This window comes from Erinaceus europaeus, chromosome 17 (assembly GCF_950295315.1).
Source record: "Erinaceus europaeus chromosome 17, mEriEur2.1, whole genome shotgun sequence".
Classification (NCBI taxonomy): Eukaryota; Metazoa; Chordata; class Mammalia; order Eulipotyphla; family Erinaceidae; genus Erinaceus; species Erinaceus europaeus.
The window spans coordinates 13,279,269-13,296,085 of record NC_080178.1 but is presented as its reverse complement, the minus strand read 5'-3'; the positions used below and the strand labels follow the sequence as shown (position 1 = coordinate 13,296,085).

Sequence of the window (16,817 nt, the reverse complement as noted above, 5' to 3'; positions counted from 1 at the left end):
TCCTCTATAATATTTTTCAGTGTCATGAAACTACATGTGTGTGTATGTGTCTGTATAATCTTTTTTCCTAATGTGGATTATCTACATTACAAACATCATTTATCAAGTACCTTATCCTTTCTCGTATGAAATATTCACTTATGTCTAATTCAAGTTCAAGTTCAAATGTCTATTATGATCATGTCATTTTGTCCTAGCAGTGGGTTCCTTTCTATACAGGAGATTTCATATTCTTCAAATATATGTCACTCAAGATGTCATTAAAAAATGCCTTTGAATATTTATACTGGAATTACATTGAGTATATTGACAATAAATCTTGTGAAAATAATACCCTCTGAGCCAAACTAGATCTCTAATTCTCTAAAAATTGGAATAGTTTCACAAAATAACTGCATTTTTCTAGTGGCTTTGTTGTCCTATTCATAGCAATACTAATTTCAGAAATATATATATATATATTTGCATTATGAGACATATCTCACTTTTCAAGCAGTTTACATGCACTCATATTGCTACCAGTTGGGCATTTTGCCATTATCACTTTATACATGTAGTTTCAATATTCAGAACACTGAAATAAATTGAAAGATATATATTTATGCTATAATATGAAAGAAAGAAACTCCAAAAGTGTTTCTTAATTATTCCCATTTTTACCAGCATTCTTTTATAAGAACTGTTTACATGCGTTGCTGCACCATGCCCACCTGAAAAATTGCTAGTGTTTTTATAGTGTGGATTTTAGGTCAGTAGTGACTTTCTTCTTTGCTGTGTTTGCAGTTTTGTTTTTATTCTTCAGTGTGAAAGTTCTCTTCTTCAAGGTGGTTCATGCCTTGGTCAGAATTTGCTATAGATTTGCTATGCTCACTGGAGGAATCTAAACTCAGTTCTCCCTAATCTGCCATCTTGGATTTCCCTCATCCCTTTTCCCCATGATGGCTTCTGTATGGAAGCTTTTTAGCTTGATATCTACCCCTTTGTTTATTTTTACTTGTTTGTTTTTTTTCTATTGCAGTCAAGTACCCAAAGATATCTTTAATACTAATAGTAAAGAGTATATCACCTATATTTTCTTCTGGGTATTTTATGTCTTCTGGATAGTTTTTGCAATGATTTATGTCATTTAATGCTATTTACATATAACTGTATATGTCTTAATTTAGATTACATTAATTGAAGCAAAATATTATAATCATGAATAGACATAACTTTGATGTATAGACTCACTGGGGGGTGCTTATAATATTTCCCACATTAAAAAATAGGTTCATTAATGTGATTTTCCCCTTCTGTATATCAGTGTTCTGACACTTTGTCAGTGAGAGATCACAGATCTTGGTGCAAAAAGAATCAGCTTACAGGAATGGCACACAAAAAAGCAAGTTTAGTTCTCCAAGTCAAGAGGGGAAATGCTTGCAGAAGTAACCTGGACCACCAAGAAAGTCATGAATCCTAGGTGCAGATACCTAAGATGGCAGACCTGAAGTAGAATTTATTATCTTCTGGTTCACGCTCTGAGCCAGCCGGTGGCATAGGTCTTTGCTTGACTAGTAAGATTTAGTTTGTCAAGACATACAAGTGACTAAACTGAAGGGAATAGTTCTAACATTTCATTAGTTCTAGGTATCTGACTGATGTCATCTAGACTCCACCCCCTCCCTAAAATAGCTTTTGTAGTCAAACTGGATGATCATGGGGCCTGCTGAGCCCTCATCATTTAAGGTGCCCACAGGCTGTCCTTCACAGATGACTGTACCTTCTTTACTATACCCAGAGGTTATCTTCTGCAGATGTCTGCTTCACTTGTTCATCAGAAGTCAAGTATGCCCACAAGATCCCAAGTAGTCACTGACCTTTGACAAATGATCTGTGGTGCTAGAGGATGCTTACCTGTCTGAGTTTTTCCCTGTGCTGATCATTTCAATCTTCAAAGGAGTTACTGAATTCCCCCACCTGCAAGGGGAAGCTTCGCAAGTGGTGAATATCAACTCACTTTCTCTCTTCCTCCCTCCCTCTCTGTTTTCCCCTCCCCTCTCAATACATCTCTTATCAAATAAAATAAATGAAGATAAAAACCTTAAAAATATGAAAGCAGCCATGGATGGGTCACTGTGCATAAATTGTTCGATTCTCAAGCATGAGACCTGGGAAGCTCACTCAGTGGAGCCTGGGGGTGGAGGGTTAGGCGTCATGGTGTAATGGTGTAGAGCAGGACAGCAGGTGTGAGGTCCTGAGTTTGATCCCCAATGGTGTGTGTGCAAGAGTCCTGCTCTGGTTCTCACCTACCCTCTCCTTCCCTCCCTTCCTCTAAAAAAAAAAAAAGAAAAAAAAAGAAAAATTACTGAAAACTATTTGCAAGTATAATGCAAGGTTAAATACTTGAAAAGCAGGGCAAAATACTTAGTATTGAAAAACAGTGGGAATTTACCACTTCCTTAGGTATGAAGGGAAAAACAGAAAGGCCACCTGACTGAAGTCATGTATTAGTTAAAGAGAGACAAAGTCCCTTGAAGCTTAAAGAAAAATTAATGCTTTGATATATTTTCTCTTCAAACATTGAATTCAAGTTGTTTCCTTTCATTAGTGGACCCTAACCAATGGTTAACATTAGTCAGGGCTGGATATTAGGATCTAGGTAGAAAGCAGAAACATACCCTAAACTGCAAAAGTTAACAGGAAAAAAGTTATAGGACATATATTCAGCATTAAGAAAATATTATATTGTGTCCTTTAGGAAAAAAATTGAGGCTTCTTTTTCCCTGACATCTAAGTATATTGCAAGGTTATAATATTTAAAACTTCAGGGCACTGGAGTTAAACAGATATATAGAACAATGAAATGAAAATAAGAGTTCAGATATAAGACTGCTACCTATGACCAAAATTGTGACAAGGGGGCATTTGAGTGGAGATTCCATTACATTTTCATCTAAAAAAAGACTTTGCTTTTGAGTTCAATTTATGGACAGTTGTTCTTTTGTAATGATATATTACCTTGAGGCTTCAAGTCCCTTGGGCTAAAATTTCTATTTGCCATTTGCCATCTTTAAAACTATCTCTGGCTTTTGTTTAAAATATGGACCAACAACTTAAAACTTACCTGTTTATCTTCTACTTTAGCAACAGGTGGTGAACTTCATTTGTTTATCTGGTTACTTTTTTGCTTGACTCCCTTGCTTTTAAGGTATTTCCATGAGTTTGATCTTGCTCTTTCATTTGGAATAAGGGTATCTGACTCCTCATTCTTTCTAATTCTCTGAGTTTGCACTATGTATTAGAAAACTATTTCAAATCTCTTGATTTTGAAGGTTTGGTCTTATTATGGCAATTTCTCAGAGTTCTAAATACACTTTAGAACTTCCTCTGGTCTTCTAAACTAAATGTAGTATGTTCCTTCTATAAGCTGTGCTCTCATGATTACTGTGCTAGAATGTTATTGTGTATAGAATGCTGGTTTCACTTCAGCTAAACCATGCTATTTGAATTTCATAGAGACCATTAAGAATAGCAGATCAACTTAATGGTAGTATGGACTTGATTATCCCTTGGCCTGTTGTTAGTGTTTAGTGGATGGATAGGGCAGTGAGACTGTCCCTGTGCTCCATTTACTCTTTCCATTTTATTGTGTTTCCTAAGTTTGTGTTAATTTTCCCTTCCCAGTTTCTTGAGATGGAAACTAAGTTCATTTATTTTAATATTTATTCTCTTCCAATACTTGCATTTATAACTATACATTTATTGTAAGAACTCCTGCAGCTGCAACCAACTCACATATACACATAGATGTAAATATATATACACATATACATATATATATATATATATATAGACATACACACACATATATGGGTGATATATAAATATATTGAAAATTTAATGTTTTGTTGGTATTCTGCTTAATATATGGGTGATTAAGTTTGTGTTGCTTATTTCACAAACAATAACACTTATATGTTTGGTAATTTCTAGTTGAATTTCATTACTTTGGGGTATTTTTTGTGATTTAAGTCCATTGAAATATAATAACTTTTTTTTTTAACCTTTATTCTTTTTTTTTTTTAATTTAAGAAAGGATAAATTAACAAAACCATAGGGTAGGAAGGGTACAACTCCACACAATTCCCACCACCCAGTCTCCATAACCCACCCCCTCCCCTGATAGCTTTCCCATTCTCTAGCCCTCTGGGAGCATGGACCCAGGGTCATTGTGGATTGCAGAAGGTGGAAGGTCTGGCTTCTGTAATTGCTTCCCCGCTGAACATGGGCATTGACTGGTCTGGTCGGTCCATACTCCCAGTCTGCCTCTCTCTTTCCCTAGTGGGGTGTGTCTCTGGGGAAGCTGAGCTCCAGGCCACATTGGTGGGGTCTTCAGTCCAGGGAAGCCTGGCCGGCATCCTGATTTGTTTTATGTTCACGTGGATAGTGTACTATTTTGCCACACATATGACTCAGGTTTCAGTGTGCCCCCTACTCCACACTGAAGGAAACTTTGGTGTTATGACTTCTTTCTTTCTCTCAGTCTTCTCCTTCTCCTTCTCCATCTCTTCTTCTTTTCCCTCTACTTATCTCTGCTTCTGTCTCTATATTTTTTATAGCCTAATGTATTCTTTATTCTGATGAATGCTCATGAGATTGTTCAGATAAATTAAATTGATCCACAAAGGTTTTCTCTTAATAAGATACTTCAACCTGCTTGTCTGAAACTATTTGCCAATCTCAGGGATCCTACTTTTTGGAAGAATTAAACTTTATATACATTAAAATCAAGTTTCACAGGAATTTTTCTGAAAGTAAGCATCATCTTTATCTGGAAATTAGTACAGATGTCATCAACCTTGAAATGGTTTAAAAATATTTTCCTTTTTTTATACATCACTATTTGAGCAAAAGTTTTTTTAGATATTTTATTTATAAGCACTGGATTTTTTTCTTTTGGTGATTTGAGTTCAGGTTTTTCTTTTGTGATAACATCCCAAAGGACTTACATACCTTTATAAGTCATATTAAGCATGATGATAACCCTGTGGCATCTCTGGAGATGTAGTCTTTCAGAATTATGATTATCCCCCAGTGAATACAATTAAAGAAGAACCATGCATGGAGATATGCCAAGTGAATTGCTACAGAATTTGTGCTGAAGTTCAAACATAGAAGTGTTTACAGATCATTCTGTTTTTACCTTAGAGACAGTTGATATTAAGATTTATATTTCTGGCTTTTGTAATCTTCTTCTTCTAGTGTTTGCCCAGGCTTTTGTAATGATTGAAATTAACTCAAAATATAGTGGTGCATATACAATATATATTATTCTCCACCCTTCAGACAACTTAAAGTTCAAGTATATCTTAAGAGAAGAGGTCATTATGTTTGAAAACCACAAAGATGTAAAAGCTGTTTCTTTATTTCAACATTATTGGTATAAAACAGAAGTTACAAAATGTTTATTGAACAGTTTCACAAATCTATGTTATTTTCTCTGACCTACAAACATCAACTCAACAGCTTCTTTTATTCAGATTCTAGCAACAAAGAAGATTATGATTCTCTTTGTCCAACCTTCTTTAACTCATAGAAACACTACACTTATTTTGAAACTCCTAACAATTTAAAACCTAACATTTATGTTCCCTCAGAGACTGAAACAAACTGAACTTCCTTCAAATATGGAAAGAATTGGCTATCAGAAGACACTTGACAGTCCAGTAGTGGTAGATGTGTTGTCGTGTTCCTTATGTTCAGAAAGATGGCATCAGAGCATGAAGGGTAAGGAAGAAGATACCACAGTTCAGGTGTTACAGTGAATGGCTGTCTCAGTATTCATATAACCCTTAAAATGCATCTGAAGATGTAATTCAGAATTTAGGATTCAGATTTTTCAAGAGAACATTGGTGAGAACTCATACTTTTTAAAAAAGTTCTCCTACGAAATTCTGATAATTAGACCTGCTAGACTTTATGACTACTAAAATAAAGCAGGACTGACTCAATTTCCTAGTACTCCTATGGGTAATTTTATATTATAAAGTTTTAGAATTTGATTTCTTTAGCATTAGTATTTTTGAAAACTAAACTCTAGGGAGTCGGGTGGTAGCACAGCGGGTTAAGCGCAGGTCGCGCAAAGTGCAAGGACCAGCGTAAGGATCCTGGTTCGAGCCCCCGGCTCCCCACCTGCAGGGGAATCGCTTCACAGGCGGTGAAGCAGGTCTGCAGGTGTCTGTCTTTCTCTCCCCCTTTCTGTCTTCCCCTCCTCTCTCCAGTTCTCTCTGTCCTATCCAACAACCATGACATCAATAACTACAATAATAAAAAAACAATTAGGGTAACAAAAGGGAATAAATAAATAAATATTTTAAAAAAAAGAAAACTAAACTCTAGTGAAGCTATAGGAAAATGATACTTTCTTTGAGAATTATTTGTTAATCTGTTAAATTTCTGAGATGCGGTATCAGGGGATGTAATGCTTTACTAAAAATCAGTAATTCCAGTTCCTTTACATTTCAGTTCAGAGGTAAATTTCAGCCTCAAATTATATGCTTATTGAATATCCAGACTTCCCTGGATTGAAGACCCCACCAATGTGTCCTGGAGCTCAGCTTCCCCAGAGACCCACCCTACTAGGGAGAGAGAGAGACAGGCTGGGAGTATGGACCGACCAGTCAACGCCCATGTTCAGCGGGGAAGCAATTACAGAAGCCAGACCTTCTACCTTCTGCAACCCACAATGACCCTGGGTCCATGCTCCCAGAGGGATAGAGAGTGGGAAAGCTATCGGGGGAGGGGGTGGGATATGGAAAAAAAAAAAATTCAAAACACAAGAGAAGAAAGAAAAAAAAAGACAAAATGCAAAAATTCACAGACAAAAGTAAAATGATAAAATGAAAAGAAATTCTTTCATGTTAATTATTATCCTAAATGTTAATGGTTTTAATTATTAATTAAATGTAGAAACTGAATTGAAAAAAAAAAAGAATATCTAGATGAATTCTTTAAAGGTAGTTGCTTTGTTTATTCATTACCTCATTAAACTGCTCTTTTGATAATTTTTAAATGGAAAGTCCTTAGAGTGCTTTTATGTTTTTTGGATATTATCTATGGGAATGTCCTCAAAAATGTAAATCCTTCCTCTAAGCTTTTTTGCTTATTGACAGTATGGTTCATTTTTCTAAATTCATACTTGCTGTTATCAAATTTGATCTGTTTGGAATTTCAGTGAAGCTATAAGAAGGTTCTTTCATCCATAGAAAGTGAAGCCTTGTCTCTGTTATTTATGGGAAAATAAATGTTGCTTAGTTTTTCATTGATAATTGAATTTATTTAATTTTTTCCTAGGATGATAGCTCCATATACAGTTGCATTAGCTCCCAGATGAAAGTCAACTCTGGTAATGCATTTATTTAATAGTATTAGCTCCTGCACAGATTCTTCTAAATTGATTTACATATGCTGAACCTTTATCCTGTTATCTTTGTATGTGGTAGGTGAACAAAAATCTATAATTTCTATTTGTTGAGTAACTAAACAAATTATCTCAATTTGTATGAATTTATTAGTAATCATGGTATTTACACATTATTTTGTCCTGAATTCTTAGATGAGATAGACAGATGAGTCCATGGAACAAAGGAACAATGTGACTGAGTTTGTCCTCTTGGGGCTCACTCAGAGCATTCAGGGCCAGAGAGTCCTGTTTGTTGTGTTCCTGCTCATTTACATTGTGACAATGGTGGGAAACTTGCTCATTGTGGTGACTGTGGTGGTCAGCCCCAGCCTGGATGCCCCGATGTATTTCTTTCTTGGTAATTTGTCATTTATGCATGCTTTTTATTCTAATAAAGTCACCCCAAATACTGTTATAGACTTACTGTATAAGAAGAAAACCATTTCCTTCCAAGCTTGCATAACCCAACTTTTTCTAGGACACTTGGTTGGTAGTGCTGAAGTTTTACTTCTGGTGGTCATGGCTTATGACCGCTACATTGCCACCTGTAAATGTCTGCATTATCTGACCATCATGAACCAGCGGGTATGTGTCCTGCTGCTGTTCTTAGCCTGGGTTGCAGGGTCTTTACATTCTGTGGTCAAACTTCTCTCTCTGTTTACAAACTTCCCTTCTGTGGCCAAAATATCATTGATCACTTTGCCTGTGTCATGTACCCTTTACTTAAACTTGCCTGCACTAACACCTACATTCTTAACCTCACTGTGAATGCCAATGATGGACAGTTTGTGCTGTTATTTTTATGCTCTTACTCATCTATTATGGGGTCATTCTCTACTCACTGAAGAATCAAAGACAAGAAGGGAGGTGTAAAGCCTTATCCACTTGTGGGTCACATATGTCTATTATTCATCAAAATGAATATTCTCCAAAGAGCTATATACAAATTTAATGTAATACCCATCAAAGTTCCACCAAGCTTCTTTAAGAGAATAGAACATAAACTGCAATTATTTATCTGGAACCAGAAAACACCCAGAATTGTCAAAACAATCTTGAGTAAAAGAAACAAAAATGCAGATATCACACTCCCAGACCTCAAATTATATTATAAGGCCATCATCATCAAAACAGCCTGGTACTGGAACAAAAATAGGCACACAGACCAGTGGAGCAGAATTGAAAGCCCAGAATTAAACCTCCACACCTATGGACATCTAATCTTTGATAAGGGGGCCTAAAGTATTAAAGGGAGGAAGGAGGCTCTCTTCAATAAATGGTGCTGGGAAAACTGGGTTAAAACATGCAGAAGAATGAAATTGAACCGCCTTATCTCACCAGAAACAAAAATCAACTCCAAATGGATCAAGGACCTGGATGTTAGACCAGAAACTATCAAATACTTAGAGGAAAACATTAGTGGAACACTTTCCCACCTAAACCTCAAGGACATCTTTGATGAAACAAATCCAATTGCAAGGAAGACTCTTCTGCCCCTAGAAGAGTGGGAAATAATTAGTTGTTTAAGCCACATTCTTTTAGACCAGTATGAATGAAAAAAACATACACTTATTTCGATTATGAATTTGTCTATATAACAGAATGTAAAAAATATTTGTCTATTTCACAGAATGGTGATGTAAAAAACTTCAATTGTTTGTAAGTTCTTGGAGTCAGGAAAGTTATGTAATGTCTTTTAAATTAATTTTACAATTAATTTAAATGTTTTTTCTGTTTCATACACAAAGTTATATTCTAATTCCCTATTCTAAATTCCCATTCCCTAGCTCCTGCACAGCTCTGTAAGATACTTGTATTCTGGATCTATTTAAGTGAGAACTTTTACTAATGAATTTTGATGGACTCTTTCATATACATGTGTGTATTTTCTATGTATATATATTTATGATTGCTGATACTTGTTGAAAATATTTTAATTGTGTCACATAGTTACCATTTGGTGTGTTTTATATCAAGATGCTATATTTTAATTTTTAATTTTTTGATTTCTTCTATCACTTTTGATTTCATTCCTTGTTAAAAAATGATTAATGGTAGTTCACAAGGTTATAAGAGAGTACGACATAGTTCCACACCGCACCTCACCCCTCACAAAGTTCTTTGTCCTCACCTTCTCAATGATAACCACCGTAGTTCGCTCAGAGTAGTAGAGACAATTCACCTCTATTTTTCCCCCCAAGTTGGGTGTTTAAATTCTCTAGATTTCACATCTAAGTAAAGTTACTGAAGTCATTCTGAAGTTATCTTTCACCTCTTTTACTTTGCTAAGAATAATCATCTTCCGTCACCCATTTGATTCAAAGAACACGATGCTATCATTATAAATTGCAGAGTAGGATTCCATGGAGCATATTATTTATATGTATATGTATATGTATATGTATATGTATATGTATATGTATATGTATATGTATATGTATATGTATATGTATATGTATATGTATATGTATATGTATATGTATATGTATATGTATATGTATGCATCCAAGGTTATTTCTGGAGCTTGGTGCCTACACTAAAAAAATCCACTGCTCCTGACAGCCATTTTATTACATTTTAATGGATAAGTCAGAAAGAAATTGTGATGGGTGGATGGAATTGAGAGAAAGATAGAAACCTGCAGACATACTTCACTTGTAAAGAGTCCCTTGTGCAGGTAGGGAGCCAAAGGCTCAAACTTCTTTATGTAGTCATCTAGTCATCTCCAGCACCGTTTATTGAAGAGGCTTTCTTGACTCTTGACTCCTCCTAATAAATTAATTATCTATATGCACACAGTTTTATTTCCGTGTTCTCAACTGTGTCTTAATAATTTATATGTATTCTCTTTGATCTAATAATGTGCAATTTTAACTACCATTTCCTTATCCTATAGCTTGAAAGGAGGGAGTGTGATACCTCCATTTTTTAACTTTTCTGGAATACTTTTATTATTTGACACCTTGAATGATCCTATGTGGATTTCATAGTCTTTTTTTTTTTCCTGTACAAAATGAAATTTCTGTGAGAAATGACAGCTTATAGAACAGTCCCTGACGCTGTTGACTGGCTATGGAAGAAGGGCAAACGCTAGAAGAAGAAGAATAGAACAGTCCTATGTGTTTGGAAAATCCTAACAGTTTAAAGATAATATTTTTCTCTAAGACAAAAATGAATCAGACCTCCTTCAATCACCAATAGACAGTTCAAAGCGCATATACTGTAGTGTTTGATGCATATACGAAGATGATGTCAGAATATGAAGTGCCAGAGAGAAGTCCCCATAGTCCACTAGGTACATTAACTAGCCGTGTCCTTTTGCGGGTAACACAAGCAGTGTGTTTATATGTTATATTCTGAACTTGGGCTTCATATTTAACAAGACAATAATTATAACTGTATGAATTACCCTTTCAAAGTTTCTCCTATAGGATTTTGATAATCAGCCTTATTAGAGATCCTTTGTGACTACTAAGGTACATAGTAATCAATTCAACTCTATTATATTCTCTTGAATACTTCCATATTATAAAGATCTAAAATGTTTACTTTCTATAATAACAGAATTCTTAAAAAGTAAATGCAAGTGCAGTTACTTGTCCATTTTAAAAGGCAAATATTTCTAAATTTTATGGTTTTTTGATTTCTGTAAAACAATACTAAGATTTTGACAGGGATTTCATTGAATCTGTACATTTTTATAGATAATAAATATTTTCCTATGATTTGATAGGTGAGTACAGAGTGTTATTAAGTGTAGTTCATCTAATTTGTTAAGACCTTTGTTTCTTTAGTAATTTTAGTCTGAGTAACCTGTCCATTGCTATGAGCCCCTTACTATAATTTGTGGTGTTGTCGATTATTTCCAGTTCTGTTAGTATCTGTTCTTTACCTTTCATTTTGGAGTTATGTATAGTGTATATGTATTGAATATTATTACGTCTTCTGTGTTGACTCTTATTATTATGTATTGTCCTCAATATTTTCCTCAATATATTTTCAATATTGTCCTTTATTTTCCTCAATATATTTTCCTTACTTTATAGAAGATACATAGAGAGCTTTATATGAGAGAGTAAAAGTCAAAGCACCATTGTGGTATTAGAGATTGAACCAGGAACTTCAAGCTTGCAAATCCTGTGCTTTATCAGCTGAACTATTTCTCCTGAATGATCTTTATTGTGAATGGAAATATATTTGACCTGATAAACTTCTATTGATTCTGCCTTTAAATATTTCTTTTACTTCTGAAGTACTACTATCCACCCGTTCTCTTTAAGTCTATGTTGTTTTTATAATTTAAATGAGTTTCTTGTAGGAATGTAGTTCATCTTTTATTTTGTTTTAGTGATCTATTGTCTCTCAAAGGACTTCCTTTTGTAAGTCTTAGTCTACATGATGATTATTCTGAGGGCATCTCTGGAGATGCTGCTTGTGTTTAGATTTATTATTAGGCCCCAATGAATTTAATTAGAGAAGAGTCACGTGGAGTTTTGCCAAGTAAATTTCTCCACAGTATATGCTTCAGCTCAAATGTGCATAATGTATACAGACCTCTGACCTCACCTCAGAGATTGCAACCATATTCATAAGGATGAGATTTCAAGTATTGAAGTGAGGAACTGAAAACCTAATAAAGTATGTACAATGAATGAAATTATTCTCTGTCTGTCAGGCAACTCAAAGTTCAGATCTGAATTATGAAGCTAGGCTGTTATGATTGTTTGAAAAAATGTTAGGGCTGTTTCGTTTTTATTATGGTTTTAATTTTTTTAACTAACATTATTTTTATTTATTGGATAGAGACATCCAGGAATTGAGAGGGGAGGAAATGATAGGGAGAGAGCCAGAGAGATCCCTGCAGCACTGCTTCAGCACTCACAAAGCTTTCCTCCTGCAGGTGGGGACAGGGGGCTCAAACCCAGATCCTTGCACACTGTAACATGTGTGTTCAACCAGGTGCAGCACCACCTATCTCCAGGGCTATTTCTCTATTTCAATATTATTTGTGTGAAGCAAACTAAAACTGTCTTAAAAGATCATGATTTTCTCACATTTTTCTTTTAAGATAGGAATGGCAATTTAACATTTTGTTGTTTTGTGTACTTTTTTAATTAGTGATTTAATACTAATAACAAGATTGTAAGATAATAGGGGTACAATTCCACACAGTTCCCATCACCAGAGTTCCATGTCCCATAGCTGGCTATGTCCTATGCATGTCCCATGGCATAGCTCAGCTCTGCCTTATGGTGGTGCTGAGGACTGACTATGTGTCTCAGTCATGAGTTTTTTGCCATAATACTATTATACTATTTCCCCAGCTTTAACATTTGTTGTTTTTTTATATTTATTTATTTTCCCTTTTGCTGCCCTTGTTGTTTTTCACTGTTGTAGTTATTGTTGTTGTTACTGATGTTGTTGTTAGATAGGACAGAGAGAAATGGAGAGAGGAGGGGAAGACAGAGGGGGAGAGAAAGACATCTGCAGATCTGCTTCGCTGCCTGTGAAGCGTCTCCCCTGCAGTAGAGAGCCGGGGGCGAACCAGGATCCTTACTCTGGTCCGTGCGCTTTGTGCCACATGAGCTTAACCCCCTGTGCTACTGCCCGACTCCCCTACATTTGTTGTTTTATCGGGACAACTTCTGGCAACATTGAACAGGTCTCCATTCAGAGTCCCTAAGAGGATAGAACAGTCCTATTTACTTGGAAAATATCAACAGTTTAAAAAATAACATTTTTTTTTCTCTGAGGTAGAAATGAATCACACTCCCTTCAAACATGGAAAGAGTTGGACACCAAGAGACATTGTAAAGCCCAGTGACAGTGCATGTGTTGTCCTGCTTGCTTTATGCACACAGATGACATCAACATGTGAAGTGTAAGAGGAAAAGACACCACAGTCCAGTAGGTGCTATAACTAGCTGTCTCTTTGTGCAAGTAACCCAGCAAGTATGTTTATAGAAAAGATTCTGAACTTGGGCTTCATATTTTACAAGAGAACAATGATAAGAGTATGAAGTACCCTTTCAAAAGCTCCTCTATGTGAATCTGATACTTCGCTCTGTTTGGAGATCCTTTGTAATTACTAAAATAGATAGCCATTAACTTGACTCTATCATACTCTCTTGGATATTTCTTTTTTTTTTAATTAATTAATTAATTAATTAATTATTCGTTTCTCCTTCTCCTCCTCCTTTCTCCTCCTCCTCTTCCACTTCTCCTCCTCTTTGTCCTCTCCTTCTTGATAGAGACAGGGATGAGAGGAGAGAGAAAGAGAGAGAGAGAGAGAGAGAGAGAGAACAGCACCAAAGCTTTCTTCAATGAGTTAGGGGCTGGACTTAAACCTGAGTCTACACATGGTAAAACAACAGTGCATTATCCAAGTATGCTATTTCACTGGTTTGCTTTCTTGGAAATTTTCATAGATTTGGGATAATTACTTTCTCTAATATCAGTGTTCCTAAAGACTAAATTCAAGTATAGCTATTTGGTGTATTTTAATATGCGGATATTTCTAAATGTCCTTATAGATAAATGATATATTCTCCAGGCTTTGCTTGTTAATCTGTTAAAGTTTAGTACCTGGAGATTTAATTGAATGATTTTTTTAAGAAAAAATAAGCAATACTTTAATAAACAACTTTCATCCTTATTGTTTACAGGTGAACTAAGCTTACCATGTTTATTGTGCAAGTATCTGGATATGTTTTTTTGTTTCATTTTCTCACAACGGTACCATTTTTATTTTTATATGTTAACTTATTAGAGTTTTATATATTTTATGTGGAATTCTATTTATGTATTTATATATTCATATATATTTTTTGTTACCAGAGTTATCACTGAGGGTTGGTGTGTGCATGGCTCACAACAGACTCTTTTCCCCCTTTCTTTTTGATAGAGAAAGAGAAACACCAACTCCAGTGCTCCGTGAGTTCCAAATTTTACTTCAGTTGATGATCTGGTGTTAGAATGCAGGTCCTAATGCATGGTAGTATGTTCATGAACCGCCACCCAGTCACAGAACACAGCTTAGCTCTGTTTACTTAATGTTTTGATGAGAATACAGGTTAGCTCTTTCTATTTGGGTGCCAGTGCTGGGGGAGAGTTTTTATATTTTAAATACTTATTAAAATATAAATCTTCCCCCCCAAATGTCTTTGTTTATTGATATTGTGACCTATTATCTTATATTAAAAAAATCTCACAATTGCCAAATGAGTCCATTTTGGATTTTAATGATTAGTTAATAATTTTCTAGCTAGGGGCTGGAGAAATAGCATGATAGTTATGCAACAAAACTTTCATGCCTGAAGTTCTGTTGTCACAAGTTCAATCCTCTATCCTACCATAAGCCATAGTTGTGCAGTGTTCTGGTTAAAAAAAAAAATCTACCACTCATAGAATCTAGAAATTTGTCTCTTTTATTTTATATAAAGTAAATATAAAATAAATCTTGCTTTAATTTTCACTAATTTTTTGTTTTTGGTAGTCACAAAGGCTACACTGTTCTGGGTCAACTTTTTCTCTCTTTCAGTGAGAGAGAACAAAAAAACCAATGAATCAGAATGTGCTCTACTGCAGTTAGTTAGACTTGAATGATCTGGATTGTGTGGAGGGAAAAGCAGAGACAGTATTCAGGTTAAATATTCTGATGACCTTTGTCCATTAATTTCTTTTATCAAATTTGTCGCATATGTTAATACCTGTTGGTTTAGTTGTATTCGCTGTAAGATACAAAGTTAGTTGTGTGAATCAATTTATTTAATCATGTGCTCTTTCCTATAGATGTGGCTGACTATGTGTTTCTTCTACAATCTATAAAAGTCTTCAGGTTAGAAACTATATTTTAAGCATCCAGCACACTTGTGTCCTAAAATCTCTGAATATACTCCAAGGACATTAACAATAATACGAGCTAATTGAAGAGTTAAACAAGTTGTCTTACATTTTTAGGAGCATATAGCTGATTGTTATATTCTAGGTAATTTTGTCTGAACTCTGAAATGGCATAGGGAAGAATCCATGGAACAAAGGAACAATGTGACTGAGTTTGTCCTCTTGGGGCTCACTCAGAGCATCCAGGGCCAGAGAGTCCTATTTGTTGTGTTCCTGCTCATCTACATTGTGACAATGGTGGGCAACTTGCTCATTGTGGTGACTGTGGTGGTCAGCCCCAGCCTGGATGCCCCGATGTATTTCTTCCTCGGCAACTTGTCATTCATGGATGCTGTCTATTCTACGACAGTCACCCCCAATATGATTATAGACTTACTGTATGAGAAGAAAACCATTTCCTTCCAAGCCTGCATGACCCAGCTTTTTCTAGGACACTTATTTGGTGGTGCTGAGATTTTACTCCTGGTGGTCATGGCGTATGACCGCTATGTGGCCATCTGCAAACCCCTGCACTATCTGACCATCATGAACCAACGGGTGTGTGTGCTGCTGCTGCTGTTAACTTGTGTTGGAGGCTTTTTACATGCTGTGGTTAAACTTCTCTCTGTTTACAACCTTCCCTTCTGTGGCCCCAATGCCATTGACCACTTCATCTGTGACATGTACCCTTTACTTAAACTTGCTTGCACTGACACCTACGTGATCGGCCTCACTGTCATTGCCAATGATGGGACAGTTTGTGTGGGCATCTTTGTGCTCTTACTCATCTCCTATGGGATTATCCTGAACTCTCTGAAGACTGTTAGTCAGGAAGGGAGACGCAAAGCTTTGTCCACTTGTGGCTCCCACATTACTGTAGTGGTCCTTTTCTTTGTTCCATGTATCTTCATGTATGTGAGGCCACCTTCTACTTTACCTATTGATAAATCCTTGACTGTGTTTTACACTGTGGTCACTCCTATGTTGAAACCCCTGATCTACACTTTGAGAAATGGAGAGATGAAATCAGCTATGAAAAAACTCTGGGTTAGAAAAAGAATATGAGGTAGCAGGATAATTATAATAATAAGTAACTTTTCTACTTAATGAAGAACTGCTCTTTCAGAAAGTTGTATATGAGTTGCATACTCATGTGGCAGTAAAATTTAATACTAAGTCACTGTCAGGTTTGGTAATGGGACATGATGAAAAGCATTTATTCAGTGAATTTTTCATTGACCCACTATATATTGTAAGATTCTCATATTGAATGATTAAGATGTATATTTTTGTTTAGTATATCTTTTAAAGATTTTTGTAACTTCTTAGGAAAATACATGATTGATCAGGTTTTTGCAAATAAGCTCTCTCTCTTGATATTTCTTTTTATTGTTATGAGATACTGTATAGTAAATAACATAAGTGTATGGATAGAATATTTTTATGCTTCTTAAATGTACATGTATGTATGCATATCTATACATGTATGTATATG

General features: G+C 35.4%; 1 protein-coding gene and 1 pseudogene across 1 annotated transcript; both read left to right on the top strand.

Moving 5' to 3' along the window:
- Positions 1-7,615: 7,615 nt before the first annotated feature.
- LOC103109981 (olfactory receptor 4A15-like) lies at positions 7,616-8,372 on the top strand (annotated as a pseudogene).
- Positions 8,373-15,466: 7,094 nt separating this feature from the next.
- LOC103109980 (olfactory receptor 4A15-like) lies at positions 15,467-16,387 on the top strand. Its single transcript, XM_007519122.2, has one exon. It carries the CDS (start codon positions 15,470-15,472, stop codon positions 16,385-16,387), a length of 918 nt encoding a protein of 305 aa, XP_007519184.2. The 5' UTR covers positions 15,467-15,469.
- The last annotated feature ends 430 nt before the right edge of the window (positions 16,388-16,817 follow it).